This window comes from Corvus kubaryi, unplaced genomic scaffold (genome assembly GCF_017639235.1).
Source record: "Corvus kubaryi isolate FWS band 111438036 unplaced genomic scaffold, C.kubaryi_AGA036_p1.0 37308, whole genome shotgun sequence".
Taxonomy (NCBI): Eukaryota; Metazoa; Chordata; class Aves; order Passeriformes; family Corvidae; genus Corvus; species Corvus kubaryi.
The window spans coordinates 9,706,495-9,728,145 of record NW_024581096.1 but is presented as its reverse complement, the minus strand read 5'-3'; the positions used below and the strand labels follow the sequence as shown (position 1 = coordinate 9,728,145).

The 21,651-nt window shown below is 37.8% G+C and overlaps 1 protein-coding gene across 1 annotated transcript in view; it reads right to left on the bottom strand.

Moving 5' to 3' along the window:
- The window catches only part of OXCT1 (3-oxoacid CoA-transferase 1), an 81,309-nt gene that overhangs the window by 7,661 nt on the left and 51,997 nt on the right, over window positions 1–21,651 (bottom strand). The window contains exons 12-16 of the mRNA XM_042028431.1: window positions 21,055–21,127; window positions 20,236–20,311; window positions 9,435–9,524; window positions 4,541–4,621; window positions 2,557–2,658 (exon numbers count right to left, since the gene is read on the bottom strand). Coding sequence (XP_041884365.1) covers window positions 2,557–2,658; window positions 4,541–4,621; window positions 9,435–9,524; window positions 20,236–20,311; window positions 21,055–21,127 — 422 coding nt within the window. The remainder of the gene's footprint in view (window positions 1–2,556; window positions 2,659–4,540; window positions 4,622–9,434; window positions 9,525–20,235; window positions 20,312–21,054; window positions 21,128–21,651) is intronic.

Sequence of the window (21,651 nt, the reverse complement as noted above, 5' to 3'; positions counted from 1 at the left end):
TGGGAAGGGAAGGGAAGGGAAGGGAAGGGAAGGGAAGGGAAGGGAAGGGAAGGGAAGGGAAGGGAAGGGAAGGGAAGGGAAGGGAAGGGAAGGGAAGGGAAGGGAGGAATTCGGAAGGAAGGGAGGAATTCGGAAGGAAGGAATTCGGAAGGAAGGAAGGAAGGAATTCGGAAGGAAGGAAGGAAGGAATTCGGAAGGAAGGAATTCGGAAGGAAGGAAGGAAGGAAGGAAGGAAGGAAGGAAGGAAGGAAGGAAGGAAGGAAGGAAGGAAGGAAGGGCTAGTGCACTTCCATGCCACAGGTTTAATAAACAAATAACTGAGGTTCATGTCATGCTTTTAACCGGCAGCGCTGTAGTGATTTCAGGCACTTTTGCAAGGACCCATCAGTACGTCAGTGACACCCGCACGTACTCTGGCAGAGGTACACACTCTGCAAACAAGCATTGCTTTGCAAGCATTTATGCAAGCCACCGCTTTCAAGGTAAGTACATGTAAATGCATAAACCAAGAAGCATCTACATTTTTCATGCCCACAGCTCATGATTTCATGCATGACTGCAGCAACAGAAAAAAGCAGACTGTACTGGAGCCTGCCTTCTGGAGAACTAGGAAATGGTTCCTGTGAAGGGTCCCTTCCTAATCTTAGAGAGACATATCCCAGGGACCCAGACAGTGCATTGTTCCAATACCTCTCATCAACTCCTAACTTGAGGCTACACTAAAGATTTGAAGTTTATATCATTCCTTTGCGACATTTCCAGGAAAGCACCAAGGAACAGTGGGTGGTGTTCATCTTTTCTTTGGACCTAATTGTCTTGCCCTATCATACCTGCTGCAGAGCTTAATCTCATAGCCCATCATCTTAACCTTATCACTTATTTCTCTGAATTTTTTGTTTGCTTCTGCTTTCACTGCCTTGAGCATAGGCAGCTGGACTTTACTTTGAGAAAAACACACTTAACTGAATATGTATCTGTTGGTCATCTCAACCAAAAAAACCCCAAAATCCTTCCAACAAGCAGGTTTGGAACAATTAAGGAGTGTCTTCAGTGTCTTCTGAAAACAGAAGTCCTTTTCTGTAGTTTACATCTATTTAAGTGCTTATTAAACAGTGCACCTTCAAATTCATCATGAAGTTACTCCTCAATTAAATACAAAAGAACAAAACAAAGTGACTGATTGCAATAGATACAAACCTAAAAAGTTCATTTTTATATTTTAGTTCTGGATGCTAGCTGCTTGACAGGCAGATCAGCCGAAGAAAAGGAAGTCTTGACATTACCGAAGTTTTAAAAATTTGGTAATTTTTTCAAAGTCAGAAGCTGAAGGAATCATTTCATTTCCACACAGAACTGCTGTATAAGGAAGGTTGCTTCCACTTTAAATTAAAATATAATAATGACTTCCCTAAAATATTACATGGAAAATTAGTAACCTAGCAAAGTGATTCTGTAGCAGCTTCCTGCACTTTGCAGTTGCAGGCCACTAGTCTTCAATCCAAAATCTTTTTCTCAGATAATTTAAGGTATTTTCAGCAGTGAAAGATCTTTATTTAAAATATCCAAGAAGAAACATACATAGTCATATTTAGTTATCAGAAATGCTCTCCTATGCACACAAGAAATAAATTAAATTTCACAGGTTCATTGCTCAGGAAGTTTCTACCAAGAATATGCTCAAAGCCTTAATAAAAAACCCTTGCACATACTAAATGCTCTGCAGTTTGTGAATTAGGTGCTATAGCCATGCCATGAACTCTGCAAACAGGAGTATTTTACTTCACTACTAAATATTCCTGAACTACTTTTACAGCACAGTTTGTACACTGTCATACTTGCTGCCCTTGCCAAAGGAGGGCTGAACTGCCCCAAAAGACTTCACAACACAGAAGAAAAGATTTTGTAATGTTCATGTAGGGACAGGCCATGAAGAAACTGTATTATCAACCACTCATGCATTCAGTTACACTCTAGAGTGCTACAGCTGTCCATTAATAAGCCAGTTTTGTGTTTGCATTAAGTGAGACTTAAGAATGAATGTGAATGTCAAAAGGCAGGGGCTTTCTAGATTAGTGAAGAGCATAAATTCCATTCATACAAGGCAGTCTTAGAGCAGTTCACTGATCGGCACTACTAACACAGAGGGGACAACAGTAGTCACTCCTGTCAATAAGATTCACAACTTCACCTAAAGATAGCATGGAAACTTAGCTACAGAGAGTTAGGTAAACTTATACAGTGAAAAAAATCACATATTTTTCCATCTCTCAGAGATTAATCACCTCCCATCTTCAAAGCACAGAAGTTTACTTTCCACTTGTCTTTTTACTCTTAGTCATTTCTCCATCTCTCCTGGTCTTCCTAGCTTCTGATGCTTCCAACATCATCACACTATATTAACCGCAAATTATCTTTCATTGTAAATCCCACAGGTAATCTATTCAGTCCTCACCTATAAAGACGAAACTTACTTCAACTACCAGTCTTCATGTGGTAAGTATTTGTGGAGAGTATTTGTTCTGACTCCAAACTGTACTGGTTTGTAAAATTACTTACTGCAAAGTCACAGCCAGTGCTTTTCTTGATATCATCTACGGTCAGTCCTTCCCAGATTTCTATGAGGGTCAATCCCTTCTTCTTGTCCACATCAAACACTGCCTATTAAGTTCAAAAAGCACATAATTATTTTTTATTAATAAAGGAGAAAATAAGGATGTAAATGCAGTAACATTGTACAAAATGGTGTGCTGAAGTAGATAGCATTCCTTCAGTAACAAAAGATGACACTTTCCACTTTCATGACTGACCGATAAAGATTTCTGCTACATTTATTTGTACCAAGAAAAAGAATCTAGACTGCGTTAGAATATCTAGAATCTAGTATGTGTTAGTTTTCTGAGTAAAAAGTACAGCTGTTCATCACTGCAGGAAATGAGGACCATGCCCGCTGCTCTGGTGACAATGGAAGGCTCAAAGGAAAGGGCTGACATGCTCTTTGCTGCAAGACAATGTCCACCAAGAGACCACAAAAGAAACAAGGGAAGAGAATGTCTCCATCATTCTTTTATTTCAAGGCCAGTAGTGAGATCACCTTTGTCTGACTATAAGTTTCTCCAACAGCTACTGCACACCCAATGCAAATGCTAGAATTTTCAGAAGCTAGGAGTGAAAGACAAGATTTTCTGCAGCATTTTTAAAAGAAAGCCTGAGAGGAAGAGGCTGAAGGAGCAAAGGCTGTTCTGTCTGATGTCTTCATAAGATATGCACTCTACTTCTGAGACCTGCAAGTGCATCAAATAAAAACACCTGTAAAACAATGTGCACTTTAACAGTGCCTACCAGAAGGAGATACACAGGTTGCACACTAGTTGCCAAGGAAACCGTAAGGTCTAAAGTAATTTTCCTTAAAAATAAAAGTTTAGTAGCAAAAGACCAGTGAAGCTTGAACTTGAAATGAAAGTGAAGTCCTAAGCTCATCACAGAAGTATACTGAAGTCTAGCTGTCCTCTGGGCACATGAAACTGCTTTTTATGGGACTGAAAAAGGACAGCTTCTCTAAGTCTTAAAAGAGAAGCTGGGCATAAAGAACATACACACGAAGATGCTAGTGCGGAAAAGAATTTGCAACACTATCCAAATGCTGTTGTACATTTGTGTCATCTCCTGATAAAGCCACAAGATCTGGTAATTGATGAATATTACAGATATTTCTAAAACTTCCACATTTTGATATATTTTTCCTTATTTTGTGAAGAGGAATCCTTTAGATGTAGCAATATCCCACCATGAGAAAGCAAATTCTACATCAGCACCCTTGATGCATTCTACTTGGCATGATGGATGGCTCACAGAGGGACTACTGTAAGTCCTTAAAAATGTAGACACTGATAATAAAAGGAGTATGATTACAGCAAGAAACCTTAAGTCACTTATCCTGTGCTTAAAAGATCCACTAATGTACTTTGAGCAGCAGCAGAATCAGATGCTCATATGTACTTTTACCGGAGAATAAATTGCTTCACAAATGGAATCAAGTAAGGACAAGAGAACTAAAGCTCTGCTACAGCCACAGGTTTCTCTGAAACCTGTATACATGAAAGAAGATGCCAATTGTCCAACCTATAGGTGCTCTGCTGGGAAAAAAACCCCAACAAAACAAAAGGACAAAAACCCTACCAAAACCAAACAACAATGCCCCTTTGCCTCCCAAGCTGTGATACAGCCGCATTCGAAAATTGCATCTCACAGCAAATTTTCAGAAATACTTTGGGAAAAATAAGGAGATACACACTTTTCATGCTTGTCATAGGAGGCATCTTTGTTCTGAAGGAATCTAAGGGTACAGTTCAGTATGCTAGATGTCAAAGTTTTAAAATGAAAAATACGAGCCCCAAGACCTCTGGACCTGAACTCCAAGGCCATCTTTCCCCTTCAGTGGCAACAGATGCTGAATATATTCTTCATTTTTTACTAAGATTTGCTACTGTTATTAGGGATAGAGGAGAAAATTATTAATAAGGAGTCAAGAAAAGTACTTTACCTTCTCTGTAATGATGCGGTCCACACATTGTTTCCCGGTAAGTGGCAAACTGCATTTTTCCAGGATTTTATGGACATTGCCCTGTGTTTAACAATATGCAAACATCTGTTTTTAAAAAACTCAAACATGCTCATGGAAATCACAACTGTAGCCATTCAGTGTTATTTAAACATTCAGTGTACTCAGAACACTCTTCAAACTCACTTCTATGGCAGACTAGTAAGAATTTTACTGTACTACTGAGTGGATTCCTGAGTTTAAAAGTTCTGCACACTGCTTCTTAATAATCTGCCCTTCCTGCTACAATGTGAGGTCAAGAGATACATGGAACCTCAGTGATGACACATGAAGGACAAAAATTAGGAAACAACATTATGGACAACGTATTTCCCTGTGTTACCCTTTATCACAAATGGTATGTGCAGAATCAGCCATACACAGAGGAAATTCAAATCCTCAGAGTTCAAGTGCACACTCATAGTCTCAAAACAGTAAATCCAGTTTATTTACCCACATTGAATTCCCATTCCCACTTTGTCTCTGGGAAAGACCCTGTCTTTTTTTCCTTTCATTTTTTAAAAATGCAAAAAGAGTTCACAAATGGCTCTAGATCACACTTAGTTAATGTAGGCTGCAAGAGCTCTGAATGGATATAAGGCAAATGGATCATTAAATTTTTGGTCAGTATTTTTAAGTGTTTTACAGAAGTAGCATTAAGTGCACACTTCTCCCCTTACCCTATGTTTTTATTTTTTTGTCTAATTATCAATTTTTGGTTATGCATTTCAAATTTCTCAGAGTATAATATGTCTCATTTAACCATCTGGATGCAATATTTACATAATTTAGAATCATCAGTTTACCTTAAGGCTTAATCAGGAGCCATCTCACAGCTTGTTTGACTCCTGCATGATAACAAAATGAGCAATCCATGTGCTTTTGAATTTATCTTTCTCTGTGAGGAACTATTTCTTCATTCTAGTTACTTTCAATTGATCTACTTATATCCTGTCCATCTTGAGAATGTCCTTGTGCAATTTGCCTAAGAGCCAAGATTAATCTGTGCTATTTATAATATCTTCAGTAACATATCAGATACACTTTTCAGCCCTGTGAAATTAAGTGTCTCCTCCTGGTACCTAATTGAGATTGAAATGCATGGACTTGCAGAGGTGACAGCTTGAATGGCTTCTGTAACCCTGAGAACTGATACATTTGAGCTTCTTAACACTTGAGCTGAAGATTATTGTATTACCAGTTAGCCTTAAAGATGTAATGCATTTCCTGATCTTTTCAAAGGTTGGACTCTATGATCTTAGAGGCCTTTTTCAATCTAAATGATTCTGTGACTTTTGGAAGACATCTGTCAGGACAGTATAAGAAGAGCAATTTAAATGGAACTGCATGATTTCTACCATCTGAATTTATTCAGATTTATATATTTGTTCAGCTAAAGGAAAAGACTATTGTATAGATACATAACATCTTAGGTGTTCCAGTCTGCTTTAAATAAAAAATTCTGTTGTTGAAGAACAAAAATGTCCTTAGTCTTCCACAACATATTAAAATCAGAACTTTTCACAGTATGAGAAAGGAGTTTTCAATTCAGTGCTCCATGTTTCAGTCATGCCCAAATCCAGTGCTTAAAACCAGTCTCCATTCTATTTTGCTGAACAATGTAGACAACTCATTTCACAACATGGAACAATTACCAGCCATTACTTTGCCATGTTTTGCAAAACATGTCAATGATGGTATGGGGGTAAGAACTTGACTTCTAATTCTCTCAGGCAGTATTTAGCAAATTAGACACAGATGCACTGGGACTGTTTAGACATTAAATAACAAGCTTATGTTCTATTACTCTTTTCTTCATAGCTATAAAAGAAAAGGTAATTTATCAAAAACTACACTAAGAAAAACTAATGAATTTGACTTAAGGTCTATTTGCCAAGAGTCTCACAGTGGCCTAAGCATATGGAACAAAAATTGAAATACCCTTCTGCAGATATGCCCTCTTGGTTCCTGATATGATGTAATGAACAGATTTTCTCTGCAGAGACTGCTTCCAGGCAGTGGTATTTAACTGTCATTGATGAACTCAATCTCATAAAATAGTTTAGTCTCTTTTATACAGATTTAATTCCTTGAGATTTTGCATCATTCTGCTATCATCCACAACTTCATTAGCTGGCTGCGGAAAGTGTTTCTTCCTGTTTCAATTAATTTCAGTTAGTTATCCCTATTTTGTTTATAAGGCAGTGGCAATCCTGCATCTACCTTCTCCATTCCCTCTTTATTTTGTGTACTTCGTTACCCTTCCTCAATAGCATTTCTTAAGCTGAAGACTCTTCTACGAAGCTGATTTCATGTTGTCTCATCTATCTTCTGTACATTTTTGCTTTCATTACATATAAAAACTTAAGTAATTGGAAGTGTCATTAACTTGGGACTGAGCATATTTATTTGTATTTGTAACATACTGCAGATCAGAGTTTTAAAAGAGTAAAATTGCTTGAGTATTTACTTGAGTGGTAAGACAAGTTACTAGTTCCACCATCATAATTTAGTGTAAATTATATTCTGCCTGTGCTGCAAGGACCCAGCCTATTTCTATGTTTAAAAAGTGCAATATGTGTCCTGAAAGAAGGGCTATTAAACTCTTAGAAAACTTACTTTAATGTTTAACAAGCCATCGTTATTATTAAAAAAAGCAAACAACCAAACTTGAAAAGGATTAGAAGATCCTTCACAAGATCACGTATCAAACAAAACTAGCATAAGAACTACCTATTGCAGCACCTCTTGAACACGCCCACTGAAGGCACTGCCTATATCCCATGTCTGCCACTGTATTTCCATTCATCAAATCTTGACTGCTGCTGATTTACAGGAAACTTTCATGTCTGATGGTAGATTTCTTATTTATTTGGAGAATAAGATTACAAAAACATCCCTTTACTAAAGAGACAGTAGACACAACAGACTGTCTCAGTACATGCAGACATTTCTTTCACTCAGTAGCATACACAGGGCTTTGAGCAGGACGAAGGATTGCTCCTCTGATGCAGAGATTCATATGCAGTAAGTTTTTGAGAAAGTATTTGGTGTAAAGAATTAAAAAGCCATAAATAGAAAATCAGCTCTGTGAGAAGCAGTCAGCCCCAACAAAAGGCTTCTGACTTTCAGAATTGGCCTCATGGGTGCTATATTTAATTGCCTACTAATTAAAAAAAAAAAAAGGAAAAAAAGGAAGAGCACCTGAAAACTCTAACAGCAGCATTGATCTCTAAATACTAGATATATATATTTCATCATCTTCACATTTGAGCAAGCAAGAAGCATTGATATGAAGACCCCAGAAAGAAGCTAGGTAAGAGGAAAAAGTGCCATTTAAACATAAGAATAAAATAAAAATGATGCATACTGTTTAATTTGGCAGTGCCTTCTCACAAAAGCAGAAGAAATAATTTATGAAAACCTGTAACTGGCTCTCCAGAAGTGCACACCAGGCACACCATGCACAAAAGTGCCCAAAGTAGGTATACCTATGCCAAAATAAATACTTCTATGCCTGACCTGTTCCTAACAGTGAACCTATCTCTGTTCTCACTCTTTTCCTGTTCCAGTACTCCTACAGACATAACAAAAACAACCCAGCAAACAATTTCCAAACACTGTTTTGGAAAAATATTTTAGCAATAGTACCTTTAAGAGAAAAACTGGTTTGAATCATTTTATTGTGTGTGGACTCTAAGCCTTAACCAAATTCCACAGTATGTAGACATTTAGCATAAATATTTATTCAGACCACATTAATACCTGAAGTGTGTGTCTGAGCAAACAGATAACTACATATGTTACTGCAATTTTTGGGAGGCTATGTGATAGTGATGCAAGTCATAGAGACAAATTTGTTTTATACTCTCATTTACTTATTTATGCATATGAACATGAAAACTATTGGGTTAAACTCAGCCCTGTTACTTGAAATGTGCCCCTTAAGATCACAGTTTAGTAGAAATTGTGAAACTACTATGTTATTCAATTCTTTTTTATTTTCAAGTGAAAATTAATTCTTCAAATCTCATTAAAAACACAACTGTTAATATATTTACTCTCATATTTCCATATTTACTATAGCTTACTACACAAATTCTGACAAGAGATATTATTTTGAACAATACAAAACTAATCCTTGTTGCAGACATATAACAAATTTGGAATAACAGAAACAAAAAAATTAAACAAAAAGCAAGTTTTTAAACATTTGGGATAGAGATTTTTCTCCTTCAGTACATTTTTTCTCCTGTGTTAGAAGTTTCAAATGAAAAGTTTCCTATGATCTTTGGGGGGGATTTATATCTATATCCTATACCTTTATCACTACCCCCACAAAGAAGTCTCTAGATTAACCACTTACACATAATGATGCAAGGTAGCCTGCATCTCATCATGCCAAAAAATATATTCTATTAAGCTGTTAGTACCAATTTGACTGGCAATTTCAAAGGTAAATAACTTTCCATCATAACAAGTATTTAACCGTGGGAAACCTAATTTTTCAAATTATTCTGAGGCAAAGAGTAGAGTAGCATCTACTGTAGCTTTGGCAATGGCTACCCCCATTAAATTTGCATGAAGTAGCTAAAAAAATGTGTGCAGCTTTTAAACATCAAGTTAATATTTCATTTTTTTTCCCATAGTGAATGATTCACTTACAAGAGTGGAACCATACTAACCTAGCCTCCAGTTGCACCACCATAATAAATAACAGCAAAACTGTCAAATCCTCACAGAGTAGCAGAATGAAAAAGTCCTTTTTTTCCTGTTTAATTCCTTTTTTTTGGTGCAGCAAAAACCACTAATTTAGAAAGAAGCGGCAGAGCCTTACCTTGGCTGAGTGCTCCATGGTGACAACCACTTTGGTCTGTGCGCTCGATACCAGGTCCATGGCACCCCCCATTCCTTTCACCATCTTACCCTAAAATTAAAATTTTAATGGAAATGTAATATTATTTATTATTACTATTATTATTATTATTTTAAAAAAAAAGAAGATAATATTGTGGCTGCAAGTGGCAGCACAAGATAGTCACCTTTTCCTGCATCAACACCCACCTATTTCATAACCACAGTATTCAAACACCAACAGAGTGAAAGGAGCTGTCTCATTCTAGGCTCTATATGACGAAAATAGGAGAAGAATGATGAGTAGAATAAAGAGATCCACTGCCATGGCTGGTGCCCTGGGGTGTAACCTAAATCTGAGTAGTATCCTTGGCTTAGTGGAAGCACTGACGCTGAGGAGCAATGAATTTAGTTCCAATGATTCTGTCACTTGAAAAGCAAAGTGTACATCTTCCTGTTGATGGAAATGTCATTACTTCCTCAAAAGAAATCCCTACTTATGAAATGCAGCAACAAGAACATCTGAGCACTGCACATCCACCTGACAGTTTGGAAAGTCTCTTGCCACTTTAGAAAGCCATGCCTTGTACCACTATATCAGCACAAACCAATTGTTTTTGTTCTGTTCCAGATGTCTGTAGAGGTCATTTCAGAGTATGAGCAAATATATAAATGTGCCTCAGTACTCACTTCTGCTTGTCCCTCAAACCAAGCAGTGTTTTCAGCCTCTGGACTCATTCCTCTCTCAAAGTGTGTTAGAATTGCACGTGTTATCACAGCAGGTGTCTTATGGCTTGGTGTTCAGCTACCTCTATTTTTACTTTCCATAATGCTATGGCACTCAACCCTGCCTGCTTCCATCACCTAAAACTGGATACATCTGATCTTGGAAGGGAAAGGGATCCAGACACAACACACTACTGACAGGAAATGATTAAAAGTACAAAGTTCTATGAGTATGAGCAGAGCAATTGTTTTTGAACAAGCACTAGACCCCAATAATCAAAGATGGCAACAATCTCACATACCAATCCAGAGCTGCTGAGGAGGAAAGAAAGGGGAGTGGAACATCTGCATGATAGGAGAGGCTAGTAGGAAATGTGACACAAGGAGAGCAATGAGGATGGTGAAGGGCCTTGAGGGGAAGCCATATGAGGAGTGGCTGCAACCAGGTCAGCCTGGGGAAGAGGAGACTGAGGGGAGACCTCATTGCAGTTACAATTTCCTCATGAGGGGAAGAGGAGAGACAGACACTGATCTCTGTGGTGATCAGTGACAGGACCCGAGGCCGTGGCCTGAAGTTGTGTCAGGGGTGGTTTAGGCTGGATATCAGAAAAGGGTTCTTCACCCAGAGGGTGGTTGGGCACTGGAACAGGCTCCTGAGGGAAGTGGTCACAGCACCAGCCTGACAGAGCTCAAGCAGCATTTGGACAACGCTCTCAGGCACATGGTGTGACTCTTGGGGACGGTGCTGTGCAGGGCCAGGAGTTGGACTTTGATGATCCTTGTGGGTTCCTTCAAACTGAGAATATTCTGATTCTGTGATTCTGTCAATTTTACAGATTAAAATAAATTAACTTCTGTCTCAAATGGTTTCCATTTGTTTTTGACAGGTTATATGGACAGTAATATACCATATACTGTTATGGATACAAACCCTAAAAGTTTATGATTAAATGCCTGGAAAACTTCCTAGTACAAAGCTTTTCTCTTATGCTTCCTTCTATCAGCAATGTGATTCAATACCTTACAAGTATGAGTACCTATGGTCCATCATAAAAAATATATGGAAGAGACTTGTCTCATTAAACTGCCAGGCCAGCTACTAGTTATTCTCTTGATCATTACGGTCTCTTATGTAACGAAGCCAGTATTCACACCCCACATCCCACCTCCCCCAAAAAAATTTCTTATTTACCTACTGTTGGCACAGTGAAGAATAAATCACATCTTCCTAAATCTATAAACAAACCTTTTGGAACTGTTCAGTCAGACTAATATTTAATATTTATCACATAAATTATCATTACTACTAAATATTTCTTAGCAAATACAAATGTGAAAAGGATTTACCTCTGTCCTTAACTTCCTGGCACTGCTTGGATCATTCTCCATCCTGCCAGGAAATACAGAGCTCTTACAGTGACCTCTTACCTGCCTACCAGAGGCTCCATGACAAGATAATGCAGAGTAGCTGAAGATGACATATTATCTCCCCAATAACTCAGAATCTGTTTGCACTGAGGATTATGGTATCAATATAACTGTCCTGACAATGCCATTACCTCATTTCCAGGCCTTTTAGTTCTATTAACTACAAAAGACCCACAGCAACAAGTAAATTCCTGAGGAACTAAGTGCTGATGAAGGTCAACAACAAATATACTGGTGGAGAAGCTGTCATCCAGAACTGAGAGAAGAGACATCATCCCACTGTGCATGAAGAAAGAGAAAAATGCAAGCTGAAGAGAAGAACTCAGGGATTTTAAATTGCTTCATCTGCTCTTTCTCTTTAGAAAACATACTCAATGCTATTGGGTGGTGCCTGGTCATGCAAATCAATTCAGCACTAAATGCAACTAGCCAATTCCATGCTTTTATTTTGAGGAATATCCAAAGCATAAGAGATTTGTATTGCTGTCAGTGCATCTACCAAACTACCACAACTAGCACTCTCCCCCACACCATACTGGAAAAGGGGGACACCTGCATGCTAAATTTGAATTAAAATATTCGAGACTAAAAGGTGATTTCAAAAAGACACTTTGCTCATTTTTGCCCCACCCTGCTCCCTCCATTTATTTATTTAAGATTATTTTTGTTAGTTCTCAATTACAGTGGTACTGCTAGCTTCAGGAACCTTTCAGAAGGAAAGACTCAGTGCAGCGGTAAAATACTGGTAAATTGAAGCACTGTTATAAAACCCATTTCATCAGAAAGAGCTTGAAGTAAGAATAAAAGATTTTTGAATTAGCCATGCACTTCCTGGGAGGTCCAATGTTGGCAGTATTTATTCAGAGGGTTGGGCGGAGAACAGACACAAGCTGACAATTTCCTTGCAGCTTCTCAGTTACAATACAAGGTGGGAATTCTGCTTTTCCCATTGTGCTTGCATCAGCAGTTTTTTCCAAGTCTCAGTCCAAATAATACTGGAGTGCAAGACATGGAAATTTTGGACCTGATGCTTTGGGTTTTTTAACTGAGATCATCAGCTCTTCTGCTTCTTTGTGTAGGTCATGAACCTACACAGTATTAGTGCAAATTCTTATAATGCCTACTTACTGCAAAATAAACTGTTTTGTTATTGTGGTGATGGGACATCATTAAGAAAATATGACAGAAGGGTACATATTTTCTCATCTAATGCGTTTATATCGGAACATTACTTGAGTAGTCAAAATACCTGAAAGAGTCCGAGGAATTAATTTAGCCTAATAGCAATTCCTAAACAGAAACCTTTGTGTTTGTTTGGTCACATGTGGCACCCAAGACAACCTGGCATTCCAGTGGAAACTTGTGAGTACTCCAATGTGGGCAAGACAGTCAAGATATTTTTCAAGAGAATGCGAAGTTTTGCCTAAAAGATATTTCAAGCAAGCTAGGAAGGTGCTATAGCAAGCAGGAAACAATTTATAAGAAAATTCAAGCAGATAGATAAAGAAGAGATAGCTGAGAGAAAAGAGAAAAATTCAGCAGCCTTCTAACACTATTAAGGTCTTGAATCCATGCTGGTGTTTTAAAACCTTCCTCTATATTCCCAGGGGGAAGAACTTTTCTTCTGTAACTGAATTTTATACCTACTCCTCATATCGTATGACAAAATGCACCTGAACTGTTGTACTTAAGTTAAAATAACATAATCTTTTGAGACAAACAGGTATTGCATCAACAGTACAGCAGAGCAGATGCTCATGATGACTTTAAGAAACAAGGAAAACTTGTCAGTGGTAAATGCATCTCGAATAATTCCCTTTAAAACCGAATATTAAAACACATGCAAGGTGAAAATGTACACCTGTTTGGAACAGAACCAAGCCACTTCCCTCTTAAGATTCCTTGACCATGTTGCCAGCTGCCCTAATACTGTATTAAACAAATAGCATTCAGCCTGAAATTTCTCTTTGCTTCCATGAGATAACAGAATAGACATGCCTCACACTATGCTCAAAGTCAGCGAAACTGCTGTTTCAAAAAGTCTTACGGTAAGATAACCAGTGCTTCTAGTTTAAACTGCAAGCTTCCCATTCAACCTCAATTTTCAGGCACCCCCCTGAACATCATGAACAAGATTCCTAGGATGAGAGAGCAAAGAATTTAAAGATGTCAGCATTGTCTCTCATGGCCACAGACACAGACGAGGTGTCAGGTATGAAAGGAAAAAAGGTATGAAGGCTGTCCTTATGAAAGGAAATGATTGTATCATGCCAGGGATAAGCACTAAAATTCAGAGCAACTGGAACAGTATGAACTTCACAGAGAAAAGCAGAAATTGGTAATGCAGTGGATACAAGATACTGCCATCACGACCATCAGTTGTGCTAAGGCTGCAGTCAAAAGGATAAACTGAAGGCCCCTTCAAAGGTCTCTGAAGGCCCCTTCAAAGGTCCCTGCTCTGTCCCTCTCTGCAGTATTGCTAACACACGTAAGACACACAGCTCTCGCTCTGTATAAATACTGCCTGCCAGCACAGACGTGCCAGCATGAAACAGCACAGCACCGGGAAGGAGGTCATCGGAGCCATACGTAACTATCTCAGTTGTTTGTGGGGTTACACCTGGTTGGTTTGGGAAAGTGCATATTAGCTCAAACCTTTGTTTTATTAAAAAAAAACCAAACTAACAATCAGAAGGTAATATTAAAAAAAAATATGTGCACATATCTACTCTAACTTCATAAAAATGTAGATGTCTCCTTTGCCTGTTGCTAACAGCCCTGTCCTGTATTTAAAGGATATATTAAAGTTATATTTGTAGTTGATTCTAAAACGGAAAGTCACAACTCTTCCTGATTTCACTTTCCACTTTTCCAGTGAAAAAAGACTGGATGAAGATTGCATCAAAAAGATGGATAAAGCTCAAGTGTTGTGAACTATACTTCCTTGTTCTATTTTACACTGATTCTATGTCCTTATATGTCCCACTTACAGAATTATTGTAATTACACTGTCAACTAGGAGAGCTAGATTAGATTTTACTCTGAGAAAAAAACCTGGGAAGTTATTAACAGGATTTTTCAATCAGTAGAGTGGGTAATGCAACAACACAACAAAAAGCTAATACAGGCTGAATACAACAAAACTGAACACACACTACATTCACAACATGGTAAACGTATTTTTTTTAAAAATACAAAAAAACCTAGTTGTATGGCTTAGCCATATAAGAAATGGCCTGATTTTGAAGAATGTTATCCAGATATCTCCTAACACACACACAAACACATAGTGAAAAGCAAAACTAAAAAGTAAGTCTAATTTCTGAAAGAATGGAGCATAAGTTCTTGAATTACTTCTTTTTTTGGCAAAATGTAATAATAACTCTTCCCTAACTTTTAACATACAAAAATATGTGCACTAACTATATTTATATTCTTATCTTCCATGATCAGAAAATTAGGGGTGCATAAAATATGTGCAAAGAAAGCTGGACAAATTTTATTCCTTTGTTGTCCCATAAACCTAACTTGAAATAACCATTGGCAACAGATTTGAATGACAGAGTAAAATTCAAATGAATACACTGAGAAACTGCATCTCAGGAGCAATGCAAAACAGTCTGTGACATGCTTCATTGAAATGAATTTGCTTTACAGAGATGAATGTTATTTCAGTGTAATGGGACAATTAAGGTGTCCATTTACCTTTGCATACCACTTCCAAAACACACGGCATGGCATGCAATAATTAAATTTTACTGCCAACATAATACTAGTCTCAATCAAAAGTAATGGTTCCATATCGTAGTAACAATTCTCACCACTAACCCACAGATCAGAAGTCCTTTGACATATGCTTGTATTTTTGAGACAGGCAGAATTTCTTCAGCTGCTCTCATTACACTGAAAGCAGAGCTGCCACTTCCCACATTGAAAATTTAAGAGTATGAATAAAATACCAATAGGGAGCTCCTACATTCCTTCCATACAGTCTGAAGAGAAATAAACATGAAGAAAATTGATAGAAAAAGCCCTCAAAAAGGTGGAAGAGGTAGAGCCAACACAATACACTCAGTTTCTCCTTTTTGGCTGCAGGACTCTTGCAAGAGTGATAATTATGTGTTGCAAAGGCTCTGCAGGGCTTTCACGCACATGTTTGTTGGGAGATAAGCAGTAAGCTGATATATTACTGTAGGCTTAATTTCAAGATGTGTCTGCAAAAGCCTAATACATCTTCATACTAAACTAATATCCCGCTGAAAAGTAGATTTCCAAGGAGACTCTGGGTAACCGCAAGTCCCATCCTTCTCCTTTGTTCAACAACTGATGTAGCCTTACTCATGTCCTAGACATCAGACAACTTCATATTACTACTGAGAGAAACCCAGTCATTGAGCATAATTAACCTGTGTATTTTCTACTCATACCGATTTTAGCCCATTTTATAGTTAATATATAAAATGCCTTTCTTGCAATGCTGTACAGCTTGAAACAAAACAGAGCTGCATTCAGTGCCACAGATATATTAGGAGAACTAGGAGAGTAGACAATAGGCTTGGATTAAAAATGAAAATATGCCTTGTGCAAAGACACTCCTACTCAAGCAGAGTGACAAACAGGCTGCAATAGGGCTCCTCAAAGAAGACCTACAGTGCTCTCAGGCATTCAGGGATGCATTCTGGGATACCGGTCCTTTCTTCCATCATTAAAAATGATAATTTTACGTAAGAAAAACTCTTGGTGTGGAGCCCTCTGTTCCCAGGCTTGGCACAACACATAGTAGCTAAAGGCAAAAATGAAACCAAAAAACCATCATGCAGACACAGAGCAGGCTGGTCTCTGTCAGTTAACTTTTATTTTAAGAATGTCTTTACTAATGAAATTCACTTCATGGTCAAAGCTCCCAAAACTGTGCAAAATATGTACTTTGAAGCTTTGTAGAAAAACTACCAATAATGAATAAAATTATATTCCTAAAGCCTTAGGTTATACTAACTTCTACAGACTGTAAATTAAAAGATTTATTATTGAATTTGAATTAGGTTTTCTCAATTCTTTTTTTCAGATAATCTTCTCTGATAAAGCTTAGAATTTTTGTGTAATTTTATTTCATTCTTAATGTTTTAATCCTCTAGGTTTGGCTAGTCCAAGCTAGAGCATTAAAATCTCAGGCTGCTGATTCTAAAATTTAAGGATTTTTTTCTTCCCAAGAATGATACAGATTTATGTATCCAAACTGCACCTTCTGCACAAATTACATCACTCTCTTCTCTTCGTGCTAACTAACTGCACTACCTTAGAATCAAAACATTAATTTTAGACTCCAGTTGAAGAATATACAAAGCTAAGGTTTATTCTCTTGGTTTGTATTGTTTGTAGAGAACAGAGATGCTAAATAGGGTCAGGCCCTGTATCATCTCTGAGGCTGCTGCTTGTTAACTTCCGGCCACTAGGCTTTGAGCCTGTTGCCTTAGAAAATGGCCAGCTTCTTTTGCACCTCTGGATGTATCCTATCTGCCCTTGTGAACTTACACAAATCCAGTTTATTAATCAGTCCACAGTCCTCTTTATGGTTGGTACTAAGTGCCATATCTACACATCTACAAGCCTTGGTGTCACAGGGGAACATGGCAGAAGTTCTGGTGTTTTGTTCTGACCTATGTCCAGCCTCTGATACACATCACAACAGCAATCATAGTTATGTGCCTTCCCTCAGGAAGAATGGGGAAAATAAAGCAGTACTTGGCGCAAGCTGAAGCTGCAGTACTTTGTAGTAAGCTTCTGCCCTTGCAGAAGGGCAGCAGAAACTGTTTCATAAACGTTTCTATTCCAAGGGTTTCAAAAAGACACTGGTAGAAAGGAACTCAAACAAAGCAAGTACATGCAGGGATTTGTGCAGTCAATCCCCCAACTTTTAAAAACTCATGTGAGACAATTAATGCTGCTGCTCTGTACATGCTGGGAAGCTGCCCTGCTATTCTGACAATATCTGACATTAGCTTGAGACACAGACAGGTCAGATACTGTGTTCTGCACTCATGAAATGAAATGTAGTATCCATCCAGTAGCAACCAGCAGCTACGGGCTATCTGTTCTGGCCTATCTGCCCTACTCCATAACCATGACCTCAGTGTTTCTCTTCAACCTCTCTTCGCCACCTTCTCCCAGCTGCACTCTGTTTCCAGGGGATTCACAGAAATTTGCCACCTCCTTCCTTTCCCTCCTCAGAAACCCTCTTGTTAGTTGGAGAAATACCAAAGTGAGGAAGACAAAAAGCCATTAAGTAGTAGTGCTTAATGGAATAAAATTACCAATAAATGCCAGTATTTAGGAAGTAACTTCTGCTAAGCAAACAGCATTGTTTACTGCATGTGCTTAAAATATTCACACCCTCTTCTTCCTTTACTCATGGGATTTTTCTCTCCATTAAAAGTCAGCAGATAAGAGCAAAGATAAAGGGCTGTAATTACTGCAGTGAGACTTCCTCAGCTCAGTTCATAATAATAAGTGCAAGTAAACACACACATGCACACGCTAGGGTTCAAGTGTTAGCAAGCTCTTATGGGACAGAAAGGACTGCTTCATGATGGTGCGCTTGCTCAAAACATACAGAGTTATTACTTGCCTCTGAAATAATGGCAAATACCATCAATACAAGAATCCAAAAGCTACAGTGTATAAGAAATATTTAACCAAAACTAAATGAAAAACAAAGTGAAAAGTGTTAGAACAAAATACAGCTTAAAGTTGCCTTACACTATGAGTTTTCAGCAAAGTCAGTCTTTGTATCACCCACACACAAATCTTGTGACTAAAAAAGAAACACATCTTGCTCATAATTAAATTTAACTGACAATAATGTATCATCTTATTTACAGGAAAAGCAGGGAGATCTGAATATCTATGGGTTGGTTAATCCCATTTTAAAAACCTGTACTGTAGAATAGCAGTAACACATCAATAAAGTAGATTAAGAAACATCCATCCAACAGATCTCAATAAAAGTAACCAAAGAGAAATTATTGCTGCTTGGAAACGCTACTGGTTGGATTTATGAAGTATCATTGGGCACATTTACTCAAAAGTTAATACAAACTTACTGCAGAGGAAATTTTCAAACAGCCAAAGATTAGTAAGAGTGGAAAATTATGACAGCAAAAAGTCACAAGGATCCATTTGATGTAGACTGTAGTATGTAGTAAGAAGATACATCTCAAAGGTAACAAAAAGTGAAACAGTATTGAAAGTTGCATTTTATACTTCCCTGTTTTGAAAACATACTTGTTATTCATAAATTTGGGGTTGAACAGAACTGAGAGGCAACTTCATAGGTAAAATAAGGAATACCAGATATAAAAAATAATCTTCGCAATATGTATGAATGCAAAACGAAACTCAGTATCTTTCAGAGAACATAAAGCACTGAGGGAAGAACATGTAAATCTGCACTTTTTTGAGAAAGATTACAATCAATCTTAGCTTCAATGCTTCAAGAAATGTATGTGTAAACAAATCTTTTTACTAGTACAAAATGCTGTCTTTATCTTTTGGTAGTTCAGATCTTGAAAGGCACATTTCAACCTAGCCATACCCCTTCTCATGCCCCACAATTGCTCACACAGACACCTGGAATAGCCCTTCACATAACCCTTTCTCCCACACCTGCTTGTATCACTCCCACGTCAGACTCTGTCCCCTCTCCATAAAACCACCTTATGCTCCAGCCACTGCTCCATGACTTCCAGGCTCAAAGGTCTCCTGGAGAAGTCAGAGACTGCTGGGTTCGACTAACGCTTTTCCAAGAGACAGGACATTCATTTGGGTTTTTGTCCTCCTATAATCATCTTTCGGTTTCCCAAGTCCTTTAACACTGCTCAGGCAGATAGAAATATGCCTCATTACTTTAAACAAGGTTAATAAGAAAATCTGCTTCTAGACATCTCTGTTACAAGCCATATCAAAAAGTATCATATTGAAAGCCATTGAAAATAGTAAACTTGTCAACAGTACGAAAGTTACTTATGTTGTTTAATGTTAAAACATAAAGTTCAAAGAATGGCTTAATGTCATCAGCTGCTTAAATAATACTGGGATAAGCTTATATTTCTATCATTGAAACCTGAAGGTCTGTTTGGCTAAATACAGCATTATTGCCTTTTTCTTACTGTATTTGAAAGGGCAATGCTGCAATCTTTTGACAGAAACACAGAAAAATAATGCAGACTTTAAAAATAAGTTTGTAAAGAGCTACATGCTGTTTTACACTTTCCTTCAACTTACTGTTCCAAGTACAACCATACAAAAGTTGTCACTGTCAAGAAAAAGCATCAGTCCTCAGCAAAAGAACCATGATATCTGAAAGGCATGGACATAACAGGCAGGAAAAAGGCTTGCATAAGTAATGCTTTGCTTTTCACAATGTGCAAGCATAATTTTAGAAGGCTGACTTCTGATAATGGATTGCTTGGTGCCAGCAGTATACAGGAAAAATACACATATCCTCTTATTTTAGTGCTTTTAGCTTCACAACCCTCATTCTAATTCTGCCCTTTTCTCCTTTGCCTGATCCTCAGCTACATTTATGTTATCCTAAACACAGTACACTGACAGTAGTTCAGAAACCTACTTACAGGAATCATCCAGTTGGCCAGGTCACCGTACTTAGACACCTGCATAGCTCCAAGCATTGTCAAATCAACATGGCCTCTGGCAACAGAAAGTGTGTAATTAGCACATCATGTTAAAGTAACAGCCCACAAACCTTAAGCTTTTGTTCATTCTCATTACATCAATTTAAAAATGGTGGCATATGACAGAGGTAGCAACCATTCGTCACAGATGTAGTTGGGGTTTTCCCCCTAGATGTATCACTGATGCAAATGTCTCTTTATGCCTACTGAGTCTCAAAAATGTTCCTACATTTGTCTGGTTTGGTTAATTGATTGCACAGTCAATCAACTCTGAACTTGCGCTTTTTGGTACACTCCTTAACATATTTACATGCACTCATTATCTTTTCAGAGCCATTAGGATCTAGTGTTTGTTTGCATCCAACCTCCTTTCTGCAAAACAAACAAAAAACAGGTGCGGACGTTGAATTTCCATTAAGGAGGTGGAATGAGGATCACAGTTGCAAGCTGAGCACATAAAATATACAGCGTGCAAGTACAGATTAGATACTTGGAAATGACAAAAAAATAGTTGCTAAAACATAGTTATAAATGTGTTTATATATGGCCAGGTGGTGGTAGGCACAAACATCACCATGGTATCTATTAGTTACAGTGGATTTTTATTTCCAATAGTTAGACCTAACCCTCTGTAAACCACCACTGATTAAGTCCATGACAATTTTACAGGTTGTTAAATGCTAACCACATTTGAAAGAAATACTAATGAGTTTATTCTTTTCCCGTTTCAAAAAGATCAGGGTTTGTGTTGTTACATACCCTCTTATCATTGCAAATGATTCATCGCTAGAGAAATAGGAAGAACCTGGAAGAACAGTGACTGTCTCCTTACCTGCAAAAGAAATAAGCTACAGTACGTATGTATGCATTTTATCTCTTTGACAAATGAAGTCACAGCTATTTACCAACAAGTAAGAGGTTTTTATCAAATTCTTTTGGATTCAGTACAACTACGGACCTGATTACACTTACTACGTCACATGTAAACCTAATCAATCCTATTGAATTGTGAAGCAGTTTGCTAGCATTTCCAATGACCGGATTGCCTGCTCTTTGACCACCAGCAGTTCCAGACAAGCCATCATGAACACCGGAGTGTAAGAAATATCTATGGGCTTTAGCTTTCTGCTCCATTCACAGAAAAAGTGAGAAGTAACTGTCTTTTGAAACAGAGAAAGATAAAGTCTTCAGGACACGGAAAGGCTGCAAAGAAAAGCAAGCAGATCAGATTGAACAATTTATAGTGCTAATAATGAAAAATACAAAAAAAATAAATGACAGGTCTAGTCTATTCTTGCTTTTTTAAAGGGCACAAGAAAATGTGCTTCTGTGTGTTGTACTGTTCTCTGAACAATG